A 27,588-nucleotide genomic window follows, 5' to 3' on the forward strand; every position below is an offset into this window, starting at 1 on the left:
ATTCGTACCCGTAGGTACAAATATCACCCCTGCTTCAAATGTTTCATCTGTACCTACTCCCCTCGCTGCTAACAATGTTCAGCGAGTTAATGGAGCTACCTATGCTGCTATTGCAGCGGGTAGAAATCAAAATACTAACCAACGTTCTAACGGAAATTTTGACAATTTTGACTTAGGAAGCATTACTGCTCCTAAAATGGAATTTTTACAGAATTCATTAATTGACATGATTTCTGATATGCTTAAATCTAACTCCATGTTTGATGCTATTCAAACTGGAGTAAAATTTGCTAATAATATTGTCATGACTTTAAAATTCAGTAATGGATTTTAAAGCATTAAACATTTTAAATTGGAATGCTCGATCTCTTAAAGATAATGAAGACGAGCTATTTAATTTTTTGCGAGTTCATAACGTGCATATTGCCGTTATAACTGAAACGTTCCTTAAACCTGGCCATAAGGTTAAGAAGGACTCAAATTATTTAATTTATAGAAATGATCGTCTTGATGGACCCTGTGGTGGCGTTGCCATCATTATTCATAGACGAATCAAACATAAAATTCTTTCTTCATTTGAAACCAAAGTTTTTGAAACTTTGGGAGTTTCTGTTGAAACAAAATTTGGACAACTTACGTTTATAGCTGCCTATTTGCCATTCCAATGCGTAGGCCAGCAAAAGAATTTTCTCAAGGGTGACCTCCAGAAACTTACCCGTCATAGGTCTAAATTCTTCATTATTGGTGATTTTAATTCAAAACACCGCTCATGGAATAATGCTCAAAGCAATTCCAATGGTAATATTCTGTTTGATGATTGTTCTGCAGGTTATTACACTATTCAATATCCAAACAGCCCAACATGCTTTTCTTCTGCAAGAAATCCCTCAACTATTGATTTGGCCTTAACTGATTCATGTCATCTTTGTAGCCAATTGGTTACCCATGCTGACTTCGGTTCTGATCACCTTCCAGTAACTTTTGAAATATCCCAAGAAATAATTTCTAATCCCAACAGCTTTACTTTCAATTACCATAGGGCTGATTGGGAGCAATATCGAACATTTATGGAATATAACTTCGATCCAAACATTCCTTTGCAAACCAAAGATGAAATTAATTATGCTCTTGAATCTCTGACTACTTCTATAGTTGAAGCAAGAGCTGCCTCAGTACCAAAATGCGAGGTTAAATTCGATTCAATTATAATAGACGATGATCTTCAGCTCTTGATCCGTCTTAAAAATGTCCGTAGGAGACAATTTCAAAGAACACGCGATCCTGCCATGAAAGTTATCTGGCGGGATTTGCAAAAACAAATTAAAAAGCGATTCTCTGCCCTGAGGAACAAAACTTTTGAAAATAATGTTTCTAAATTAGACCCGAGTTCCAAACCCTTTTGGAAACTCACAAAAATTTTGAAAAAACCTCAAAAGCCAATTCCAGCGCTTAAAGAAGGTGGTAAAATTTTGATCACAAATTTGGAAAAAGCTCAGAAACTTGCTAAGCAATTCGAGAGTTCCCATAATTTCAGTTTGGGTCTTACTAGTCCTATTGAGAATCAGGTTGCTGGGGATTTTCTGAATATTTTCTCTCGGGAAAATATTTTTGATGATTCCTGGGGGACTGATTTGGACGAAGTAAGGTCTATAACTAAAAAGTTTCAAAATATGAAAGCTCCAGGTGATGATGGAATTTTCTATATCCTCATCAAAAAACTCCCAGAGAGTACCTTGTCTTTCTTGGTAAAATTATTTAACAGATGTTTCCATTTGGCATACTTTCCTGATAAATGGAAAAATGCAAAAGTTGTTCCAATTTTGAAGCCGGATAAAAATCCAGCTGAAGCTTCTAGCTACCGTCCAATAAGTTTGCTTTCTTCAATAAGTAAACTTTTTGAAAAAATAATTTTGAATAGAATGATGCTTCACATCAATACGAACTCAATTTTTGCAGATGAGCAGTTTGGATTTCGCCATGGGCATTCAACTACTCATCAACTCTTGAGAGTTACCAATTTAATTCGTTCAAACAAATCTGAAGGCCACTCAACTGGAGTTGCTCTTCTAGACATAGAAAAAGCATTCGACAGTGTTTGGCATGAAGGTTTGATTGCTAAATTGAAAAAGTTTAATTTTCCACTTTACATTATGAAATTAGTTCAAAATTATTTAACTGACAGAACTCTGCAGGTAAATTATCAAAATTCCAAATCTAATCGACTACCTGTTAAAGCTGGAGTTCCTCAGGGTAGCATTCTTGGGCCTATATTGTATAACATTTTCACTTCGGACCTCCCTGATTTGCCTCAGGGTTGCCACAAATCTTTGTTCGCTGATGACACAGGCATTTCCGCTAAAGGAAGAAGTCTTCGTGTTATTTGCAGCAGACTTCAGAAAAGTTTAGATATTTTCTCTTCTTATTTACAAAAATGGAAGATTTCTCCCAACGCTTCCAAAACTCAACTTATAATATTTCCACATAAGCCTAGGGCTTCCTTTTTGAAACCTAGTAGTAGTCACATAGTCACTATGAACGGAGTTCCAATTTCCTGGTCAAACCAAGTGAAATATCTTGGATTAGTTCTTGACCAAAAATTAACTTTTAAAGATCACATTGAGGGCATTCAAGCCAAATGTAACAAATATATAAAATGTTTGTATCCTCTTATAAACAGGAAATCCAAACTTTGCCTGACGAATAAACTTCTAATATTTAAACAAGTTTTTAGACCGGCCATGCTTTACGCTGTGCCAATATGGTCTAGTTGTTGCACTACCAGGAAAAAAGCACTTCAAAGGATTCAGAACAAAATTCTGAAGATGATTTTGAAGTTGCCTCCCTGGTACAGTACTACCGAAGTACATAGAATTTCGAATGTTGAGACTTTAGCACAAATGTCCAACAAAATAATTAATAATTTCCGGCAAAAATCGTTACAATCCTCAATTGCAACGATTAATTCCCTTTATACTTAGATAAGATTTAGTTTTAGTTATTTAGTTTTAAGCTATCAATTGTTATACTGACATGCAGGTTTAAAAAACCTGTTTAAAATACTGAATTGCCAAGACAGGAACAATGTAAAAACACTTAGATATATATCATAACAATTAAGGCTGGTAAGTTACTGTAGTAACTGGAGCACCTAGGTTAAAAATGAAATGTAATTTATTTTGAATTTGGAACAAATAAAGAGTTAAAAAAAAAAAAAAAAAAAAAAAAAAAACCGTACTCTAAAACCGATAAAATCGTTGTCCGGTACAACGTCAGAAGATCTTGTGGATGGGCTCCCCACCACGTTCCGGTAATTGATCGAAGGAAATTGATCCTTAGTTGGCATTTTCGTCTCAGATACTCAATGCGGGATCTCCAGGTGCATTTGGAATCGAACCAGACCCCGAGATATTTAAAAGACATGGAATGAGTGATCGGTTTACCCAAAAGTTGAAGCTTCGGTTGTGCTGGCTATGCTTCCTAGAAAAAACGACCAACTCAGTTTTCTCCGTGGAGAATTCGATACCTAGCTGAATAGCCCAAGTAGACAAATTGTCCAAGGTATCCTGTAAGGGTCCTTGCAGGTCAACCTCTTTTGGCCCTGTGATAGACACTACGCCGTCATCTGCAAGTTGTCTCAACGTGCAATTGTCACTAAGACAATTGTCAATTTCTCTAACGTAGAAATTGTACAAAAGGGGGCGTAAACATGAGCCTTGGGGGAGACCCATGTAGCTAAATCGAAAAGCTGTAGAGTTTCCATGAGAAAAGCTCATATGTTTTTCTGACAGCAAATTGTACAAAAAATTATTCATTAATGGAGACAATCCACAAGCGTGGAGTTTCTCTGAAAGAACTTCAACGGATACTGAATTAAAAGCCCCCTTGATATCCAAGAACACAGAAGCCATTTGCTCTTTCTTAGCAAAAGCCAACTGAATTTCCGAGGAAAGCAACGCGAGACAGTCGTTCGTTCCCTTGCCCCTACGGAAACCAAATTGAGTATCTGAAAGAAGGTGGTTCGTCTCAACCCATTTGTCGAGGCGAAAAAGGATCATTTTCTCCATCAATTTCCGAATACACGACAGCATCGCGATGGACCGATACGAATTGTGATCCGACGCGGCTTTATCAGGCTTTTTAATGGCTATCACCCTCACTCGTCTCCAATCGTCGGGAACAATATTGAGCTCCAAGAACTGGTTGTACAAGTTCAACATGCGCCTCTTAGCGACGTCTGGGAACACGATGAAGATATCAACTCTTTATTGCCGGTAAATGCTTTGTCTGAGCAAGACATAGCCCTAATAGAGTATGTTGTAGGCTGCGGACTTTATCAAGTTAATGATTTGACGAGCGTAAATGGGAGGCTTCTCGATCTGGCTTTCATCAATGAGGATAAGTGTGTTGAGGTACTGGAACCACCGTTGCCATTGCTGAAAATTGATCATCATCACAAGCCCTTCGTATTAAAATTTGAAACCACCAGAAAGTGCGATAGCTTGAATGCATCGGACCCCTTCAACTTTGATTTCAACCAATGTGATTTCGCATCGCTTAACGTATTAATTTCGGCCGTTCATTGGGCTGGGTGCCTTAATGGGTACAACATCAACGAAGCTGTTTCCAACTTTTATCAAGGAGTGTTCTCAATTGTTCAGGATGTAGTACCGATAAAGCAAAGACGCCGCTTTTTCGGGAGAAGACAGCCTTGGTGGAACAACGAGCTGCAGCATCTACGTAATCGTCAGGCCAGGAAACGTTATTTTCGTTCGAGGGACGAACAGCACCAAACTGAACTGCGTGTATTGGAGAGCGATGAAAACTCTTTGCTTGCGCGATACTTCATTCATCGCACGGAAGAAAACATCAAAAACGATCCTAAATCGTTTTGGTCGTTCATGTGAAGTCAAAAGCAGACGGATGCAATTCCTCAGCATGTTTTTTATAACGAGTTTACGACCGAAACCCCGCTTGATTCGGCAAATTTGTTCTCGTCATTCTTTCGGGGTGTGCTAAGTAATAACCGATCACCTCCGTCTGAAGTGTACTTGGACAGTTTGCCTCGGTATGATTTGAACGTAGCGCTTCTCGACTTTTCTCCGGAAAATGTGCTCAGCAAACTCCAATGGGTTGACGAATCCAAAGGCGCCGGACCAGATCGTCTTTCACCACTGTTTATCAAGAACTGCGCCGTTTCGCTTTCCGTACCCGCCACAATTCTTTTTAATCGTTCCATGGCGGAAGGCGTTTTCCGAGTGCTTGGAAAACTGCTGCCATTACTCCCGTACATAAAGCTGGTAGTATCGACAACGTAGAGAATTACCGTGGCATATCAATTTTGAGCTGCTTGCCAAAGATTTTTGAAAGCCTCGTCATCGATTCATTTTATCCACACGTTCATCATATTATTTCCGAATTCCAGCACGGATTCGTGAAAAAACGCTCTACCACTACCAACCTGATGGCATATGTTTCCTCGTTGGTCAACGCACTGGAAATGAGACAACAAATCGATGCCATCTATATCGATTGCTCTAAAGCATTCGATAGAGTGCCGCATTCTTTGGCGGTGGACAAATTGGGCAGAATGGGCCTACCCGCCTGGTTGACTCGCTGGATATTTTCCTACCTACACACTTAATCTAGCTCGGTAAAATCTCCAACAGCCGATTGCCTCGGCATTTGCTTTTGCTGATATCTCTGTAAAATATCTTTTTGATAGCTGATATCTCAGCAAAATGTTATTTGTTAGTTGAGTCTCGGCAATTGTTTTACTGAATCTCAGCAAAATAAATTGCAGAATCACTCAGCTGTTGGAATCTCGGCGAAAAAAATAAGTGTGTAACTGAGCGCAGTGCCTACGTTCGCCTTGATGGAACGAGCTCTGACCCATTCGATATCACATCTGGTATGCCTCAAGGGAGCCATTTGGGCCCACTTCTTTTTGTGCTATTCGTCAACGATTAAATCTCCGAAGATAATGTTTGCCGATGATTTGAAGTTCTTTCGGGTAGTTTCATCGTAAGTTGATTGCTGTGCCATACAAGCTGACATCGACGCGTTACTATACTGGTGCAGGCTAAACGGAATGGATGTAAATGCCCGAAAATGTAATGTAATTTCTTTCTATAGAACAAGGATGGCGACCATTTTCGATTATAGATTGTTGACAACTAGTATCGACAGAGTAAGCACTGTTAAAGATCTGGGTGTACTACTTGACAGTAAGCTGAGGTTTACCGAACACATAGCTGCAACGACCGCCAAGGCGTACGCAGTGCTTGGATTCATCAAATGAAACACGCAGCAGTTTGAAGACATTCATTGCTTGACAAGTATCTCCTGCGCGCTGGTATGCAGCATACTTGAATATGGAGTGCTGGTGTGGGCGCCATACCATGTCGTTCAGATTAACCGGATCGAGCGTATTCAAAGGAACTTACTTCGATTTGCACTTCGTTTACTTCCGTGGAATGATCCGGTTCGATTACCAACCTACGAGCATCGCTGCGCCTTGATACATCTACCGACCTTGGCTAGTAGGAGGATCCTGTTGCAGCGGCTTTTTATATTCGACATCCTGAAGAGCAACGTTGACTGCTCAGTACTGCTGAGCAATATAATTTTTTTTTTTTTTAATTCTTTATTTAAGAGATTTTTAGCCTTAGGCTAGTTCATCTCTAGGCAATATAAATGTAAATATTCCGGCCAGAACGATTCAGCGTGCAGATTTTCTCCGCCTTCCTGTGCACCGCACTCTTTATGGACAGAACAATCCTTCTGATGTTTGTTGTCGTCGTTTTAAATCAATAGGATTAGTGAATAGCAATATCTGTCTGTACGATCAGTTTGAAGACTAGTAATAGAATTAAAAAAAAAAATTAAGAACACAAAAATCAGCTCTTACAAAAAACATAAAAAATAAACTGTAAAGTGCAGCAAACAGGGAGATTAAATTGTATAAGCAACGATGTTGCACCAGTGCCTGAAATTTCTGCTCTATAAAACTTAAGTGATAGGGCATATCACGCCATTTTTTGGACTCTTCATGGAATCACCTTAAGATGAGAAACAATTATGTCATTGAAATTACCTATCCTTCTGCTTCTTCCTCTTCTGCATTTATAAGCTTTATAACATCCCTACTGTGATTTATGAGCTCTTCCACAGTTGTTTATTGAAAGTTTTCTAAGCTAGTACGATGTTTGCATAAGTATAATTGTATAATTTAAGAATTCCATGTAAGAGCAAAGTGTCAGCCTTGGTCAAAAATATACGATTTTTCAACGAATTTACATCTCTAACGCTAGGCTTTACATTTAATTATCGTCAGATTATCCAGAAATTTTGCATTTGGGGCTTAAATCTATCTCGTAAGTATAATGTTTCAGTTGGGAACTAATAACCAAGACGAAAAAGAAAGCACATGTTTAGTGTATTGCCACTCACTGGTCTAGTCTTGGTCAACACTTAAGTTAGTTTATTTTTTTCTGAAATAACATTGCTCGATAACTTATCAAGCAACATTCGTTTTCTCGAACTGCAACATCTTTTCCTACGGGAATATGGCCTTTCCCTGTACTACCAGATAGCCTCTAAAATTTATGCCACCTCTGACATGATGCTACGCGAATGGTTTACTCTTTCTCCCAGGAGGCTGCAACCTATATTAAGGATAGGGCATTCCAACTCACGTTCAGCTTGGTTCAGCTGCTGGCAGAAATGTGTGAACACCCTCCACCCACTGTTCTTTCATCCTTAGTTTGCCGGTTGACCGTGTGAACCAGGGATAGCAAACGAACTCCAAGGATCCAACAGAATGAGAAATGGCGAGCGAGAAAAGGTGTTGGAAAATTTATTTTAATGGGAAATCATGCGAAGCGTGAAAAAAGAACGGATGTATCTTTTCGGAGTTTGTTGAACAGGATAAAGGACAGCAGGGCACCACCTGTGCAAGCTGAGAGGTATGTTTGAGGATGGTCATTTCCTCCGTGTTCTTTTTGTTCATAATTTTCTGCTGCGTTGGCGTGACTCAACTAGGAACAGTCTCTTTTTTTTTGTTTAAATCTGTGGTTCGGATGTTCCGATATGGTTGATGATCGTACGTCCTACGCACGTTTGCCCTTTCCTATCCCCAGCGTTGGTGGCTAATTAGAGAGTACAGACCTGGTACGGTGAGAAGGGAGATATCAGGGTTCCCTGCGACAATAATTGGTGAAAAGGTGTTTGCTTCAACCGAGATTTCACCTTCCAAAGCATCCGATGCGTCTGCCAGAATCAGTGAGAGAATCTGCTGGTTGATGCACAAGGCTTTAGAAGCGAGGAACAGATAAAAAGCGTCGAGCTAATTATGAAACATGCTGCGATGATAATTAAAACTTTTATGATTTGCACGAACGCGAACAACACGCAGTTCTAGTACGCACCAGCAACAGATTCTACCCACAACGCAGTGACCATGGTCTGCCTAAAACGAAAATTTATTAAATTTTTAATTAACTAGCTGACGATGTTTCTCTTTATTCTATATTTTTTTCCTTCAACAGCTACGATGTCCGAGGGAGGCAATACGCGACAGCGCTTTATTGGTCGGACGCGGCGGCGTTCGGACCACGGGCATATTTTGTGACGGTGTCAAAACCAGCAGCGCTTAATGTGGAGAATATTCAGCTGGATGATGAAGGGGTGAGTTCCTTATTATCTTTGATAAAGCTTTGATTAAGAATCACTACGTTGGGTAATCTATATTTAAAGATAGTAATTGTAGAGCAACAAAAGGATAACATTCGTGTAAACAACAAACGCAGCAACATTTTTAGGATTCCTCACTGGGGAAGTATAATTCACAACAGGGAAAAAAAGCTATAGTTCTTGAAACTTATGTGAAAACATATGAGGTTCAACACATTAGACCAGTAGATTCAAAATTATGTTAAATTAACCTACAGAATGGACATCACAATTAACAAAATTTAAAATGGTTACCTCTCCCTTCATAGGTCTATCGCTGTCGAGTGGATTTCCAAAACTCACCAACACGCAACCATCGGATAAATCTTACTGTAACAGGTACGTTGAATTGATTGTTATTTGAAGTTGCTTACATCATTTCATTAGCTGTACAATAGTCAAAACACGGCAGGCATAATAACACTGCATATTAATCTCATTGAGGTGACAAGAAAATTTTTCATGTAAAACCTCTAATTAAAAAAGCAACCCACCTTTAACACAAAAACAAATGATGAACAAGATGTTTCCTCATTAAAAAAGTTTCGCTCTTCAATCCTAATGATGGCATGCAAGAATCTGAATCCGGACTATGACGAGAAGGAGCTTTTGATGTTACAAAGCCGCTGTGTGTTCCTTCTTCTCTCTGTTCAACACTTGTTGGTAAAATCCCCAAAGACTAACGATGAATAGTTGCGGGAGGGAAGGTAGGGGCAAAAAGGAATCGACTTCGATGTAATCAACGGATTGGGCTGAATCGTGTTGAGAAATTTCTCGGAAGATTTTACAACTTTTTGTCTAATGACCACTCCTTCCCGTATCTTCGGAAACCATCGTCGAAAAGCAGCTAAATGGTTCCGCTTAACCGCCAATCTCTGTGAGCCCTTTTTGCTTAGCAATCACTGCACCACGGTTGTCTAACAAATAAAAGCATTTACAGTTAATGCATAATAGCTTGGTGGAAAACTTCTTGATTATCTTCCGGAATATTCAAAAAGGGTAAAAACGGTCCGCTTGATGAGACCCTATCTTATATTATTCATTATTTTTAAAGTGCCCGATACTTGTTCTTTTTTAGACCATGTTAACCACATCAAGTTTTTGATGCCATGTTCAGACTGGAGAGTTGTAACTTGTTATAAGTGGCTTTTGTGATACAACAAAAATGGCTTTAGGACAGTACCCCTATAGCTTTTGGAATGTAACTACATCAAACATGTAGATTTACAAGCTCGCCATGTACGTTTACATATTTATTTATTTGTCGTCAATCAGTGTAGACCGTTTAACTATAGTGCTGTTACCTTACATGCTATTTTAAAACATACGTTTTATTTGAAATTGTCAGTAAATGTAGACTGCATATACAAATATCTAAAAAATAAAAATTGTTTTAAACTTAACGAGATGAAATCCTAGCAGTTAGTGTTCTCCTTACTGTATCTTTAGACATCGTTAGATCTATACGCTCACAATTATTATTATACACTCTCATCATTCTATTAATTGGTCCATTTTTACCATAATTCGTTCTGTGAGGTGACAGTTGAAATACATTTCGAGTTCTTAACATGCGTGATGGTACGTAAAAATTTAATCTTGCTAATATTTTTTCTGAATTTACGCGTTGTGAGATAATATCATTGACAAAGGAAATCATGGAAATTTCTCTTCGTCTCTTAAGTGTTTCAATGTTTATCAACATGCAACGGGACTCATAAGAAGGAAGGGGAAAAGAGGTCGAGCCTAGTTTCCTAAGAGCAAATAACAAAAACTGTTTTTGAACTGATTCCATACGATTTATATAAGTTTCATGGTATGGAGCCCAAACCACACTGCAATATTCGAGAATTGATCTCACGTAAGCTATATCAAGTGTTTTGATGGTATATGGGTCTTTAAAATGATAACTAAATCTTTTTATGAATCCCAACATATTATTTGCTTTGTGAATTGTGGTATTCACATGATCTACAAATGTCAACTTCGAGTCAAGAATTACTCCTAAGTCCCTAATTTTATCGCACCTTACAACCAGCTGGTTTCCTAGAGTACATGTAAAATCTAGAGTAGTGTTTTTCCTGGAATATGATATAATATTGCATTTTTTAACATTAATATCCAGCAGACTTTTAACGCACCAGTTGTAGAAAACATCAATTTCATTTTTTAAATGTAGCAAATCAGAATTGTCAAAGATTTCCATGTACAGTTTCATATCGTCAGCATATATGAGCACATTTAAACGATGTAACACAAACTTCACGTCATCCACAAATAAAATAAATAATAAAGGACCTAAATGAGATCCCTGTGGAACTCCCGAGGTAACATTAACTGGCAAAGATATTTTTCCTTTAAAGCGGACCATCTGTGTTCTTTCTGTCAAGTATGATCCAATCCATTTTAAAAGTGTACTTGTCATACCTAAACGTTTTAATTTAAAAAGAAGTAAGGGAATGTCTACTCTGTCAAAGGCCTTACTAAAGTCAGTGTATAAGGTTTCAACGGTATTACCTCTATCCATTGCTTCAATAGAAAAGTTTACAAATTCCAACAGATTAGTAGACGTTGACCGACCTTTAAAAAAACCATGTTGATTATTTGAAATGCGATGCTTAACCTGGTTAAATATTTTCTGGTTAACAATTGCTTCAAACATATTAGGAATGCATGACATAATTGCAATACCTCTATAGTTTTTAATATCTGACCGTTTGCCAGATTTAAATATTGGAACTAAAAATGATTTCTTCCAAATTTTTGGAAAATCACCTGTTTTGAGAGATATATTGTAAAGCCAAAACAATGGTTTAACAAAACTTGTTGCTATTTTTTCAATAAAAATGGAGGTATTTCATCAGGACCAGGTCCTTTGCCGGCATCGAGACTTTCAAGAGTCATAAAAATTTCTTTAACAGTGATATTATTAACTGATACGTCATTTTCCTCTTCATGTAGGTAAGAAAAATAGTTCAAATCGAGAGCATTACTGGATTTCTTATATGTGTTTTGGAAAAAAACGAGCAAATAGGTTACAAATATCCTCACTATCAGTGCTATCACACTCTTCAAACTGCATGCGTGATGGGAATGTACATGACTTCATTTTTTCGTTCGCGAAGTTAAAGAACGTTTTGGGATCAGATTTTATATTGTTCTCTACTCTTGAATTGTAATTCTCATATGCTGACGATATTTCTACCTCAAGTGCTCCGCAAATTTCAACGTATTTTTCTAAATGTTGTGACGTTTTAAACTTTTTATACGCCTTGTGTGCTTTTTGCTTCCTGTTTTTAATATTTCTGATTTCTTGTGTATACCACACAGGATATTTGGTGCTATTCATTATTTTCTTTAGTCTTTTGGGAACGAATACTTCAATGATATTGAATAAGGTAGTATAAAATATGTCAACAGCCTTGTCCATGTTGTTTTCATCTTTCAAAAGGTTTTGCCAATTTAAGTTATTAGCATTAGCATTAGCATTATTGACCGCCCACGGTTGCTACTCTGTTATTGCCAGATCAGCTGCAATTACACAGAGAACCAACAGATGATGTTTGGGACTAACATTCATCCTCAATGTGTAAAAGCTGAAGATCTAATATTTAGCAATACCAGCGCCGGCCGTGTCCGAATGCAGGTCCAATAGGGAATGAGAAGGAATGTGTTGACGTGATACTCGCTGTGAAGGAAACCGAGAAATCCTCTGCGCTTCCACGAGAAATCACTGGGATGTTGGATGTGGGGAAAGGTTTGCAGCAGCAGGGATCGTTTTTGGTAAACTAATGCTGATTGTAGTGATTTATGATAGGTACACAAACACAAAAACACACACACGCACACACACGCACTCGTGAGTATAAACAGAATATAAAATGATATTTAACTGAACTTTAACTTAACTTAAATTTTAACTTAACTTTAACTTAACTTTAACTTACCTTTAACTTAACTTTAACTTAACTTTAACTTAATTTTAACTTAACTTTAATTTAACTTTAACTTTACTTTAGTTAACTTTAACTTAACTTTAACTTAACTTTAACTTAACTTTAACTTAACTTTAACTTTACTTTAACTTAACTTTAACTTAACGTTAACTTAACTTTAACTTAACTTTAACTTAACTTTAACTTAACTTTAACTTGACTTTAACTTAACTTTAACTTAACTTTAACTTAACTTTAACTTAACTTTAACTTAACTTTAACTTAACTTTAACTTAACTTTAACTTAACTTTAACATAACTTTAACATAACTTTAACTTAACTTTAACTTAACTTTACCTGAACTTTAACTTAACTTTAACTTAACCTTAACTTAACTTTAGCTTAACTTTAACTTAACTTTAACTTAACTTAACTTTAATTTAACTTTAACTTAACTTAAACTTAACTTAAACTTCACTTTAACTTAACTTTAACTTAACTTTAACTTAACTTTAACTTAACTTTAACTTAACTTTAACTTAACTTTAACTTAACCTTAACTTAACTTTAACTTAACTTTAACTTAACTTTAACTTAACTTTAACTTAACTTTAACTTAACTTTAACTTAACTTTAACTTAACTTTAACTTAACTTTAACTTAACTTTAACTTAACTTTAACTTAACTTTAACTTAACTTTAACTTAACTTTAACTTAACTTTAACTTAACTTTAACTTAACTTTAACTTAACTTTAACTTAACTTTAACTTAACTTTAACTTAACTTTAACTTAACTTTAACTTAACTTTAACTTAACTTTAACTTAACTTTAACTTAACTTTAACTTAACTTTAACTTAACTTTAACTTAACTTTAACTTAACTTTAACTTAACTTTAACTTAACTTTAACTTAACTTTAACTTAACTTTAACTTAACTTTAACTTAACTTTAACTTAACTTTAACTTAACTTTAACTAAACTTTAACTTAACTTTAACTTAACTTTAACTTAACTTTAACTTAACTTTAACTTAACTTTAACTTAACTTTAACTTTACTTTAACTTAACTTTAACTTTACTTAAACTTAACTTTAACTTAACTTTAATTTAACTTTAACTTAACTTTAACTTAACTTTAACTTAACTTTAACTTAACTTTAACTTAACTTTAACTTAACTTTAACTTAACTTTAACTTAACTTTAACTTAACTTTAACTTAACTTTAACTTAACTTCAATTTTAGTTTAACTTTACATTAACTTTACTTTAACTTCTGTAGGCTAGTTCATCTCTAAGCTGAAAAAGTGAATATTTATAATATAAAATAAATGCAAAGTTCAATAATATAAATTAATTATTATAATATAATCCTAGAGGTGTTTCATCATCGAAGAGCTGAAAGCAAGCATAGATAATTAAAATCCTGAATCAGTGTTTTCATGCATTGTACTTGGATTTGCCTGAAGCCTAACCAAAATGGTGGATCATTGTTTTAATATAAACCTGAAGACTCCATCATCGAAAAGCTGAAAATAAACTTAGAGCATGAGCATCAGCAAAATTGACCGCCCACGACTGCCAACACCAAGGAGCTGAAAACCAATTCAACAAATCAAATCAACATACAAAACCAGGGTGAAAGCTGTAATAGTGAATCATTACAGTATAAATCTAATGATGTTCCGTTATCGAAGAGCTGGAAGAAAACTCAAATAATTTAAATCAATAGATCCAGTCTAAATGAAGGCTGAAAAAAGAGAATAATTATACAGCAATGACCCTGTTTTGCCAGCTAGCAAAATATGTGTATCTTAAACATCCATCTTGAAGGAGGAAGTGAATTAAAAATAACATTTACTTTGAGTACTATCATGCATTAGAATATTCTTGAATTAACCTGAAAGAATTCTGAAAAAAAGAATGAATCATTACACTGTCAATCTAAAGATGTTTCTCCTTTGAAGAGCTGAAAGAAGTTGAAAAAGCTGAAAAAAGCTAAAAGTTTGGTTAAAGTAAAGCTAGATTTGGGTAATCCGCTTTTAGCGTGTACGGGGGACATCCGCACATCTATCATATAAGTTTTTATCATGAACTACTCTTCAAAATTAATAGCACCATCATCAAAAGTGCAAATTGAACACCGACGCAGCGAGACAGCACCGATGCGCGGTAGATACTAAGAGGTGAGGAGAAAGGAAACCAGCGGACTCCCCCATCCCGACAGTGTTCTTATAGACCTTTTTGATGTTTTTGCCAATTTATGTTATTCAGTCTGTTGTTAAACTCAGGAACATTTGTATTTTTAAAATCATAAACTAATTCAAAATCAACAACGCTTGGGCGTGACCGATGCGAGTCTGTGAATACTGAGTATTCAATAGCCGTATGAAATTTTTCATTCTTCCATAATGGAACTGCTGCTTCTACAATACAAAAATCTTCTGTACAATTAGTAAACATAAGATCCAAATTGGAATTGAGCTGGTTACGAACATGGTTAATTTGATGAAGTCCCAAGTGGCTGCTTTTATCAAAGATGAATTAATTGCAAAGTATCGTTTTCACCTACAATTGGTAACAACAGAGAATGATTATCACTATCCTGTATAAAATTAACAGTATTCTGGTTAAAATCTCCATAAATATGAATTTTGGTTCTTGGATCTTCTCTTTGAATTTTCAGTTCTGCAGCAGTGAAAAACTTTTCGTAAGCTGGTTTTTTGGAAAAGTGTGGAGGAAAGTAGATAGAAGCGACTATCTGAAATGTTTACCCACACATCTTCAAATTCTTTTTGGCTTTCACTAACAATTCGTTCAGCTTGAAATGTAGCATTCACAGCAATAAGTACACCACCACCTGATTTTTTACCTGATAATGATAAATCGCGGTCACATCGAAAAACACAAAATTTACTACCAAAGACCTCTTCGCTATTAATACTATCAGACCAACTAGTTTCTGTTCCAATTATTATATCATATGTGCATCCGCTTATTTTATTTGGAATTTCATTTATTTTATACGCACTACGCATACAGTTAAAATTTTGGCAATAGACTGTACTGCCCTTTTCAGCATAGTTGTCCCATTCGTTAAAACAGCAAGCTGAGAAAAACGCTGTTGAAGATTTTTTTTTCCATGGGCTCTTATGGATGGGACAACATAGTTTTGTTATTTTTCGCGACATTTTCTGAACAAAGTAGGATTTTTTTCGTGTACATTGTAAAGTGATGGTACTTGACAATCGATTCCAATGTATAACTCATAATCGCCAAAAATGCTAATGGGACTGTTATGCCGCACAGGGCAGTGTAGTTTCACTTAAAAAAGAGCTACTTGATAAACTAGCGACATGGTCACTTACGTCGTGCTGGTCAGGGGGTGAAGTGGCTGCATCCTGTCCGAAATCCCTCAAGTTATGTGAGATGCCATGATCCTCGGGCTCAGCTATGTTGTCATATTCTACCTCAGGTGAGTGCGTCAGTGGTGCCGAAAACACGCATATCTACATGTGCACGGCTGACACGATGTAGAGGAAGAATTCCCCGGAGCCATACCATGTGAATTCTGAAGACCGCTTACTGGGTACGGGTTTATAGTTTCCCTTTTTTCAAACTGCATCGTAGGTTGATAATTAACCGGTGGTTTGTTGAAGACATTTTTTGCTGCTGAAAGCAGCTCTCGATCAGATGGAAGAAAACGGGAGTTGCCATGATTTCTGATGTGGAACTGGTAGGAACTGTTGTTTTTGTTATTGCTGTTAATGTTATCCTGTTCGTTATGTCGAATGATGCTCCGGTGACCGAAAATGTTGCTGTGATTGGTACTGTAACCGTTGTCGGAATTCATGTTTCGATGATTACGATGCTTTAAGCTGTTGCTGTGTATGTTGTTCCTTACGTTAGAATAATTTCGTGCTGTATTTTGTTTCCTTTTCCTTCTAGCTTTTTCAGCATGTTTTTGTTGATTTAGCCGTCGTGATTTGCGCGCGTCGTAATCTGACCAGTCTGCCTTCCAGACCCTCCTCATGCCCAAAAGACGCCACCCTGAGTCATCAACGTTTTGCTCATTGTTTAACTCTTCCAGCAAACTGGGGAGAGGGTCAGGTGATGGTGATATCACTTCGTATGGGGAGTCTAGCGTATTAAGTGTGACACAATTAATTTGGGTTTCGATGTTGCCAATACCAGCCGATAACGATTTCAGCTCATCTAATACAATACCTAACCCTAGTATAGGGTTTTGTTGCATTGCAACAGTAGAGCACAGGTCAGAAGTTATATTGCTGATATTTTTCAGCTCGTACTTGAGAAAGTTAAGGTCTTCGAAAATTCCTGATGTCATTGTTGGCATTGAATTTGCAAAATTTTCTTGTGAAGCTTTCATCGCTATGTCAAAAAGCGAGGTAATGTGGTTTTTAATAGCACTAACGTTGTCAGTAGAATCACTGCTTCCAGTTGCCGTCAGCTGTTTTTTTTTATATCGACGAGTAAAGCATCGAGTCGGTCGATCGCTTCATGGACAATGTCAGACAATGTGGAGCGATGAGTCACCTCCGTGTTTTTGTTGACTTGGTCGACCAGCCGCGCTTGTTGCTCCACAAGCGCGTTGAACTCAAAACTAGCCGTTATCATAGTTTGGCATGAGCTACAGCATGGTAATACATAAGACAAAATGTTGATTGTCTTGTCTCTCTTGAGAATTGACCTCCTCTGAACAGGCACAGGTACAGATAATCCTAGGCAGGCTGCGTGGAATTGACGCGGGCATCCAGCACATTTCCACATGCCGGACTCAGTGGAAGAATCCACAGCACAAATTTCACAGCTCATTTTAACGGCGTACAAGTTAAAAAAAAATACACACACGCAAAACGGCACCCGCACGCAAAAATAAAAATAAATGTGCAGACAATGACAATAATTCATGAGAAATAGTTTTCAATGGTCGGATTTACTTAGCCCGTTTTGGTCCGACATAAAAGTTGATGATCTAAAAATCACCATGCCATGTGTGATATTGACAAAACAATTGTGGTCACTCATTCGAGTCAAAAGGCATCTTCAAGGTAATTCATGTCAGTGAAAATCCTGTCAATGACGAATATGTGCAATCTTTCAATGACAATCACAATGACAATGAAAAACCTCACCACTGTCTTCTTCTTCTTATTCGCATTTCAAGCTTATTGCTTATCGCATATTAGCTTATTGTGTGCTCTCAACTTAGTATTCCAGATGCACTTCCACAGTTATTAATTGAGTGTTTTCGATGCCTGTACCATTTTTGCATTAGTGTATATTGTGTTGCAAGTAAAATCATACTCTATGCCCAGGGAAGTTGAGAAATTTTCCAACACGATAATTTCCTAGATTGGACCGGGAATAGATCCCAGCCACCTCCAGCATTGTCTTGCTTTGTAGCTGTGCCTTTACCGACTGAGCCAAGCGACACCCAACCCTGTCAGCACTGTCCTGGATTCTTAATCATGGACTACATCGTTAAAAACTCCGGGGCAATAACCACGAGGATGGTACGTTATTAGAAAATATGTAAAAACTGATTCCCGGAGTCAGGGTAGGCATGCTTATTAGACTGATTAGCTTCTCAAAATTTGAACTCATTTAGTGAGAAACTGACTTGGCACAAACCATTTGAAGTTTATATGGGAATTACTATGAAGAAACCATAATTTCGATTCATATCTATCTCAAAATTCACCAGTTCACTCTACTTTGGAAAATGATAGCTGAGCTTGTTGAAAATTTCCTCAGCTACAACTTTTCGATCAAATGTAAGGAACAAAAGTTATTAATGATTCAATTCACTGGTGTCTTATGATTATGCTCAATCAACTGTTCAGCAGACAACACTGGTGTTTATGGCGCGTAGAATAGAGGTTATGTAAAAGGCATTGATGATTGTCTTGATGAAAATTGCTCACTAAGGCAGCTTGAATGGCTACTATGTCACACTGCAGAATACAGTGTGGCCCACAATACAGTTGTTTAATCTTGTCATAAGATTATCCATCTCTTAAACAATTAATAACTATTTAATTTGACGTTTGGCTGAAAAACAATTTTCTTCAAAGTTGTAGCTACTAAAAATTCCCATAAGAAAAGCAATAGAATTTGTTAACAGTACAATATGTAAAAAGGCTAAAAGACAAGGAACAAAAAGTTTTCTAATGGTTTGTACCAAGTCAGTTTCTTATCAAATGAATTTAAACTTTCGGAGGCTAATCAGGACCCAATTTGAAACCGTTTGAACACCGTGTAGCGAAAATTTCAAATATTGCAGGTTCACCAAATCATCCTGGAGTTCACATCTACTGTTCTACTAGATCAAACAAGACTGATACCCCATGCAACACACAAGCTTTATTATATTTTATATAAGCTTTGTATGACTGGTTTAGGTTGTTAAGAAGCTTACTCAACATAGTACCATGAATATGTGTTACTTGGAACAGTATCAGCAGTATATACATTTTATCTAGATAAACGCGTCATGGATATGTTTGGTCGCTATTGAAATTTTCTTCGATTGCTAAATGTATGTATGGGCCCAAATTACGGGCATTTAGGCCAACATTACATCCATTTCCCCTATATCAGATGTTTTAGATTCATAGATAAGGATGATAAAGATAAGGATGAAGATCGAACACGACATCAATAATACGAAACATGTATATACGTAAACCAAGAGTCAATGTGAATCTTTTTCCAAGATTATCAAAGACATTTGGAAAACCTAGAATATCTGATAAAGGCGAAACGGCTCTAATTTTGCCCTATGGATCTAAGATTGGGCCCATTGCCAAAAATCAGCTATTTATCAATTTTATCTAGATGAACGCGTCATTGGGACGGTACTAATGGGTATTTTTGATCGCAATTGAAAAGTGAATTCGAGTGCTGAATATCTGCGCCCACGCAACACGGCTTGTCATAAAGAAGATGAAAATACTTTTTAATGACTTACGTAAATAATCAATAATACTGTAATATACGTCATTTTATACATTTATATAACCAAAAAAGCGCAAGACGCGGAGCTTATAACACTTAATACTGGTCTTATAATATATTTTGGAAACATCATAAAAACATGCGGCAAAAAAACAATACGAAAAAAAACTTGAGCTCGGGATTCGATCACTGGTCCTTGGCGTGGTAGACTTATTACTTCCTAACTAGAACAACTACACTTGATGAGAGGCTTGTTATAAGTATCTATCATGTTCTTGCCAATGGCATGAAAATTATATTCTCGTTCAACACGCTTTCGATCCGTCATAAAGATGTTTTGTTAGCAGCAAAGCGTACATCTAATTGCCAGAGTGTTATTTAAAAGTATTTTCAACTCCTTATAAGACAACCTGCACATTTTCAGTTGTATTAATTTATGTGATGTCATAAAAAAAGTCTTTTTGTCTTTCTTTATAACAAACCTCCGAATACCTCATAAGAAACTGTCAATCACTGCGTGAAGAGACAGTCCGACTCAATGGCGCCGTCAATGTTTACATCAATCTGGAAAGTTCAGAATCTCTTCAAGAACTTTATACATTCACCTAAGATTGATTTTGTATACGACAAGTTTTATAGTGGTATTAAAACAGTAAGATGCACGTTTGAATAACTTGTAAAGAAAAAAACCAAAAGAAAACTATTTTGGAAAATGTTGAATCTAGAAAGTATGAAGAAAACATCTATAAACCTCATATATAACGTGGGATGTTTTCTGCATCACTTTTAATACATTTATTTATTTATTATTATTATAGTCCATCTGACTTGATAGTCTCAATGAAATACTTAAATCTAAATGTAGTCACTTATTAAAAATTAAAAATTGGCCAACAGCAAACGATGACGAAACATCGAGGCATTGATGTCAAAGTCAAATAGGTCAGAGGCTTCGTTGAATTGATGAATCATGGTGACAAAGGAACTGTTTGCAGCATAGTTGGTTGCATGTACTTTTTCATGAAGTAAGGCTCTCGGATGGAGTGTTCGGGCAGGAGCATACAGATTAATTTTTGCAACTAACTCAGGAACATCATATTCTGCGAGTAAAACTTTAGCAACGAAGACGACCTGCGATATGTTTCGTCGCTTAGCAAGAGTATCCAAACCCAGTAAACGACAGCGGTCAGCATACGGTGGTAAATTCAGCGGGTCACTCCATGGAAGATAGCGCTGTGCGTATCTGACGAATTTGCGTTGAACAGCTTCGAATCGTCCACTCCATACAGCTTGGTAGGAATTCCAGACAACACACGCGAATTCCAGTAGTGAGCGTACCAATGAACAGTAAAGGGCTTTAAAACACAGAGGATCACGAAATTCCTTAGATATCTTGAACATGAATCCAAGCTGTCGATTAGCTTTGTCGATCGTGGTTGAGAAGTGGCGAGTGTATGTGAGCTTTTCATCCAACATGACACCGAGGTCTTTAACGTGATCGACACGTTGAACTACAGTTCCAGCAACGTTATAATCAAACAAAATGGCAGTCCTAGTTCGACGGAAACTAATTACGCAGCACTTTGAGACGCACAGAACCATAAAATTACGTTCACACCTATCATTAAAGATTTCAAGAAGGTTTTGTAGTTCTAAACAGTCGGCATAGCCTCGAACGACTAGATAAATATTCAAGTCATCGTCAACAAACAATTTACCTCCACGTAGTAGAATAAACGTTACATCGCTCACAAATAAAGAGAAGAGCATTGGTCCCAAAGTGCTACCCTGAGGAACTCCTGATATGTTCGAGAAACAGTACGATGAGTAGTTTCCAATGCATACAGTAACTTCACGTTGCACGAGGTACGATCTAAGCCAGCTGCAGAAGGAAACAGAACATCCAATTTTTTCAAGCTTTGCTAGCAGAACGTTGTGCACAACTCTATCAAACGCAGCTTTAAGATCAGTGTAGATGGCATCCACTTGTAGTTTCTTGCATACATTTTCCATACAGAACGACGTAAAGCTGACGAGATTAGTTTCCACGAGCCAGGAAAGAAACCATGTTGTCATGTACTTATGTAATGCTTACAGGAAGCAAACAATCTCTCATTTATCAGCGACTCAAACACCTTAGATTCAACCCCAAGCGAGGTAATCCCACGGTAGTTTTCCACATTGCGTTTGTCTCCTTTCTTGAAAACAGGGAACATAGTAGACCGTTTCCATAGTGCGGGAAATTTCTGTTGACGAAGTGACAGGTTGAAGAGCATGGACAACGGAGCAGCTAAGATATCGGAGCATTTTTTTAGGACTGCAGATGGAATAACACTCGGACCTGGTGAAAATGATGATTTGGTTTTACTCGTCACAGAGAGAACCATTTGTACATCTACGGCAAAAACATCCATGTTTATGACGTCGGTTGGCACATCACGGACGTCTCTCTCAATTTCTGCTTGCGATGGGGAGTCATTCGAGAAGACGCTTAAGAAGTGCCTAGCAAATAGGCTGCATTTGTCCTCAGTTGTCAATGCTACGTCATTGCCGAGAAACATTTTTGACGGCAGTCCAGTTTCCTTCCTCTTAGTATTCACAAACGACCAGAATCCCTTGGGGTGGCATTGCAGATTATGTTGAGTACGAATTACATACCTCTTGTAAAGAAGCTTGTTGTAGTGGCGATAATCATTGCTGGCAATTGAAAAATTTCGCTTGGTAAGGGTACATCGTCGATGAGTGAGAGCACGGAGAGCTCTAGATCGCACTCGTTTCAGGTTGCGGAGAGTAGCGTTAGACCAAGGCGGTTTTCTTGGAGGTTGGCACTTCGGTACTGAAGCACAAAAACAGTCGCGCAAAAGGCTATTATAGCGAGCGGCTGCTGTATCGATATCAAGGTCATTCAACACATTTATATAACAAGCCGTTCTAATTATTTTTCAAAAAGATGTTTTATTTGTTACTTGGGCGATAACCTATAGCAACCCATGTCTCGAATTTCTACTCATAGTCCTTATTTCGTCACGTAGGTTTTTGCCGATTGTTTCGATCGGTATTTGCAACTTTAGATTTGTTTTCCAGAACGGCTTGTTGGGCCTAGCTCAACCCCCTGTTTTGCCTAGGAACCATCGTGCACAGCTCGGTTTAGAGTTCCGCGCTTGCATTGGGATGGTGATCAGCCACTCCTAAAATGGAGAACAGATGCCCTTTTTAGACGCACCTTCATGGAGAACAGACGCTCGGGTTTGGTGAATCATTTCCTTCATCACCGTACTGGTTACCGCGCCAGTGTTCACGTCGCACCTACTCACTTTGCTATTGCCAGACTGGCAACATTACCCAGGCTACGCCATCCAGATGTGTCCATGTTGCAGCTGGTAGTCTTTTCTTATCATATGACTCGGGGAGGCGTGAGGCAGGAACTTGTGAGGACCAGACCCCTAGTCTCTGTTGTAATTGATGATGAAGCTATTGATCGCGTCTGGTAGATTAACTATTTTGGCTATATTCATCTGGAAGCAGTGCAATTATAACATAATAATACATGAGTTGCTTATATATATTATGCTATACTAGTGTATCCACCGCATAAATAAGTAATGCTCAACTGTTACGGAAATGATAAGCTCAAATTTGCGTGTATGTTGACATTGTAATTTCTTCCGCAGGAAATTATTTGTTGAGATACGATTAATATCGTAATTTATGGCTGCTTATTAGACCCAGTATAGGGACGTGTACCCTGTGTTTTAAAAACTGCAAAATATCCACCAAATTAAAATTCAAGATTAATTTAAATTTGAAAGGTTTTATGTTTCAAAAACATACAATACAGCCTTCTCTTCTAGCTTACAAGTTGAAAATATCATTATTACATCTAATGATTTCATAATTTTGATGAACATTTTTACAGTCAAATGAATGAGAGCAACCTTGATTTCTAGTACAAATGGTAAAATTGCCGTTAGAAGTTTCATGAGCAATTAATTTAAATATAAAAACTGTAGAAACTGCTAGCTGGCCAACGCAAACAAACACTACCATCCGAAAGAACTAAATTTCCTCATCGTGATGGTTATGTTTGTTTGGGTGGGTGAGTTAGAAGTTCCGATAATTCTCGTTGAAGTCCAGGTATTAGACCATTTATGTAAAATTTATTTTATTTCTAAATCGTCTTATTTTTTTGTAAATTCGTAATACCGGCAACAACGGCAATTTAGCCTTATAAAGCCAAATAATGATCGATATCTTTGACATAAAAGTTATAAAGAAGAGGGTTAATGCATGAGGCTTGGGATTTAGCGTAATGTATCTTATTCAGGAAGTTTTCAGTTGGTCAATTTGGTCTTCTGACAACAAATTGTACAAGAAATTACTTTAAATTCCAGGAAGTCCAGATCTGTGCAGCTTATCTGATTAAATTTCAATGGAAACGTTTCTTGCAGAATTAGTTGTGCTGTAACCGAGTCCCAGGCTACTTAAAGGAAGCCGAATATCTATCAGTTGGAGTATTCTTTACGCTCATTAGAGGATAAGCGGTTATGTATGTGCACCCTCCACGAAGCATTCATTGAGATTTCTCGTGAGATCCATAATGGCACCACTAGTTGTTTCAGCATTGTCTCAAGCATAGAATTGTTCTCGAAATGTATGGAGGTTTTGTGTCTACGAAAAGCTTCGAAAGCATCAGATTTTTCTACATACAATGTTGTGCCTTTTTCGACCCATTCAGGTGTGGTGGTTTCCTATTGAAGGGTGCACTTGGAACTGGGTTGTGTATATAAAATCGATGAGGAATCGATATTATACCATTCTGCGCGTAAAAAGCGTCTTCATTATTATCGTTACTTCCTAGATCCTAGGCTAAGAGTTATGCATATTGATTGTGCTTATCTTGAAGAAACGGCCTTTGAACCTCAACCTGCACACTTTTTTGTCATATAACCACGTCACATAATACTTTAAACCAAATCCTTTCCCATTGATTTCAATGTAGAACTGAAGTACTAGTCTAGTTTTTCCCCATTAAAGATTTAGGGCCATCATTTTCAACAAGTCTTTGCCTACTGATTCTGGGTGGGATCAGTGCAGCCACTTTACCCCCCATCACCGCTTTGATAAGACACTCAACTCCCTATGTAACATATATTTTGTCCAAATGAATGCTTCACACATAACGTAAAAATAATATTTGTACAATCCTCAATATTTAATTAAATTTGAAAGGAAAGCAAACTTGATTCAAATGACATTATTTTTTTAATTTCAGTTCCACCACATCAGATTCTGGTGTACGATGCATCTGGACGAGATGTTGCTGGTGCGATAGGCCCCTTGCAAGAAGACGACAATTTGATATTAACGTGTGAAGTAAGAGGAGGTAAGTTTTGTTTTATAATACTAACGATAGTGTGTTTCTTCAGAGAAAGGGTAAATGCTAGCTGTCAATAGCGTGATATTTCCTAACCTTCTAAATAGGGGACGCCGGGGTAAGATAGCAACCCTCTAGCTTTAAAACAAGCAACGTCGACATAAACAACAAACACAAACATTGTGTATGGTAACGGCCGGTATTTGTTAATTTGTGTTTACGGCATACATTGCTTTAGAGCTATAATATCATTTATCTTGTAAAATTAACGCTACTACAAGGTGTTATGATAAAACATAACACACTCTAATTTTCCTACTTAGCATGAAGCGTATTGATCGATTTTATACTGACCTAGGCATGTGTTGAATCAATACCGCGCACGGTTGAATATTTGTAAACTAATTGCACGCATCGCAGTTTCGAGGCGCATCGCTTTATTGTCAACCAAGCAAATTTCGGTCCAGACGTAGTGACGCCTAGAACCTTTTTGTATAACTTTTACGAGTATAAAAGCCCTCCGAAAAACACAATAAAGTCAGTCTCTACTCGGTACTTACCAAGTAGCATACAACCGGTCTTGAACCAGTTACTGTATTCACTAAGATATGACATCCGTGAAATCAGTGCTGGTTGCAACTATGTGATATACAGACAGATTCCACAAGTAAACATAGTAGATTCCAATGGTTGCGACAAAATAAAGGAAAAAATGAGTCTATTCGATGGACTTTTTTTGACGTAGAATAACGGTCAGGTTTTGACCACTTATAACTCTGTCAATAGCGGATGGTTTAAATTCTAAACAAGCCAATCGGTTGATAAATTTTCTACGAATCTTCCCAATTAACACTTTATCAATTTTCGAAAAGTCACTATTGATAATTACACAAATGTCCATCTGTTGAATTGGTTACATGGAATTATTTATTCACCGTGTATGGTGGTGTTCAGTTGGTCGTCATCAGCAGCAGTGCTTTCGGCGGGTGGTCTTGAACATTATTCTCCGGTACACAACGAAAGGCTGGTCGCAAGCAGCTAGCTGCAGCCCACATGAGCGTCCATTCATTGAAGAAGGAGGAAGAAGCTGTACCGCTACTGATCGGATTCAGTAGCTCTTCGTGAGGGGCCATATATGTCAAGCGTGTCACCCTCGTTCTAAACACCATACAGCTCGCCCGCCTCATCTGTGTGGATCACCCTAATAGCTCAGCATTACTCAACCATCACTGCACCTTTTCAGGACCACCATAAATTTGTTAAAGAGTATTTTCTGGATATTTAACAAGGTCATCAATAGGCAGTCAGTTCTCATAAGTTTAAACCTAACATACCATGTATGTATTTTTAAGGCGACATTGGGGTTACAATTTCAAAACCCAAAGTCGGTTGCGGCATGAAAGTGATCTGATTTTGATCCAGAGATGATGGGTTTTATATCTTAATACGCCAATCGATAGGATTTTTTTCTGCGAATCTGCTAAAATTAAGAATTTATCAATTTTAAAATTATCACCGATTGCCTGCGAAAAGTGCTTTCCCTTACACAGATTTCAAAAGCGAATTCCATCAGGTCTCGCCGGTGTCTGGTCGTCATCAACAGCAGCGGCAGTGCTTTCGGCGTGTGACATTGTACATTTTTCTACATCACACAACGAAAGGCCCCAGCAAGCAACTAGATATCAAAGCTGCCCCCTCTTTTTTTCTTATTCGCATTTCAAGCTTTTTGCTTAGCGCATATTAGCTTATTGCGTGCTCTCAACTTAGTGTTCTAAATGCACTTCTACAGTTATTAATTGAAAGCTTTCAATGCCAATTACCAATACATGAATTCGTATTTTGTGTGGCAAGCACAATGATACTCTATGCCCAGGGAAGTCGAGTAAATTTCCAACCCGAAAGATTCTCTCGACCGGACCGGAAATCGAACTCGCCGCCTCCGGCTTGGCAATAAAGCTGCCCTCAAGAGCCTTCGATTCACCGAGGAAGGAGGAAGAAGCCGCACCGCTACTGATCGGATTCAGTTGCTCGTCGTGAGCCGCCTCATCAATGTTGAACACCCGAATAGCTCAACATTACACAACCATCACGACAAATTATTGTTGTTTAAGAGTTAATTTTCATTGAACGTTCGCTCGTCTTGCTGACAGCTCTTTGATAATGTACCCAGCAACCAAAAGTTTGTGGTCAAATGCGTAACAGTATTGAAGTGGTATATAAAATTTTTCACAATGGCCGAATAACACATGACCTTGTAAATTAACCAGAAACACTTCGAATTAAGGTAAGGTTTGCTCCAGGATGCTAGAAAAACCGAAACAATCTCGAATCGATTGATCGCGAATATCTCGCGATTTAAAAAAATTAGCAGGCCGGCGCCGGTGGTGTAGTAGTAAGCGTGACTGCATGCTTACCCCAATTGGTCTGGGTTCAATCCCAACCGAGGTCGGTGGGATTTTTCCGAGGCATAAAAATTTCTGGTCACGTCTTCCTTCGGAAGGGAAGTAAAGCATTTGTTCCCGGCCCATGTGTGTTATGAATGGGTGCGATATCCTACGCAGGTGT

At 37.5% G+C, this 27,588-nt stretch overlaps 1 protein-coding gene across 1 annotated transcript in view; it reads left to right on the top strand.

The window, feature by feature from the left end:
* The window catches only part of LOC135713230 (uncharacterized), a 444,518-nt gene extending 417,458 nt beyond the window's left edge, over positions 1-27,060 (top strand). Inside the window, exons 4-7 of the mRNA XM_065236335.1 lie at positions 8,547-8,685; positions 9,000-9,069; positions 24,922-25,032; positions 26,897-27,060. Coding sequence (XP_065092407.1) covers positions 8,547-8,685; positions 9,000-9,069; positions 24,922-25,032; positions 26,897-27,060 — 484 coding nt within the window. The remainder of the gene's footprint in view (positions 1-8,546; positions 8,686-8,999; positions 9,070-24,921; positions 25,033-26,896) is intronic.
* Positions 27,061-27,588: the final 528 nt, after the last annotated feature.

This window comes from Ochlerotatus camptorhynchus, unplaced genomic scaffold (genome assembly GCF_037179485.1).
Source record: "Ochlerotatus camptorhynchus isolate MF236.1 unplaced genomic scaffold, CSIRO-AGI_Acam_v1.1 ptg000548l, whole genome shotgun sequence".
In the NCBI taxonomy this organism is placed as follows: domain Eukaryota; kingdom Metazoa; phylum Arthropoda; class Insecta; order Diptera; family Culicidae; genus Ochlerotatus; species Ochlerotatus camptorhynchus.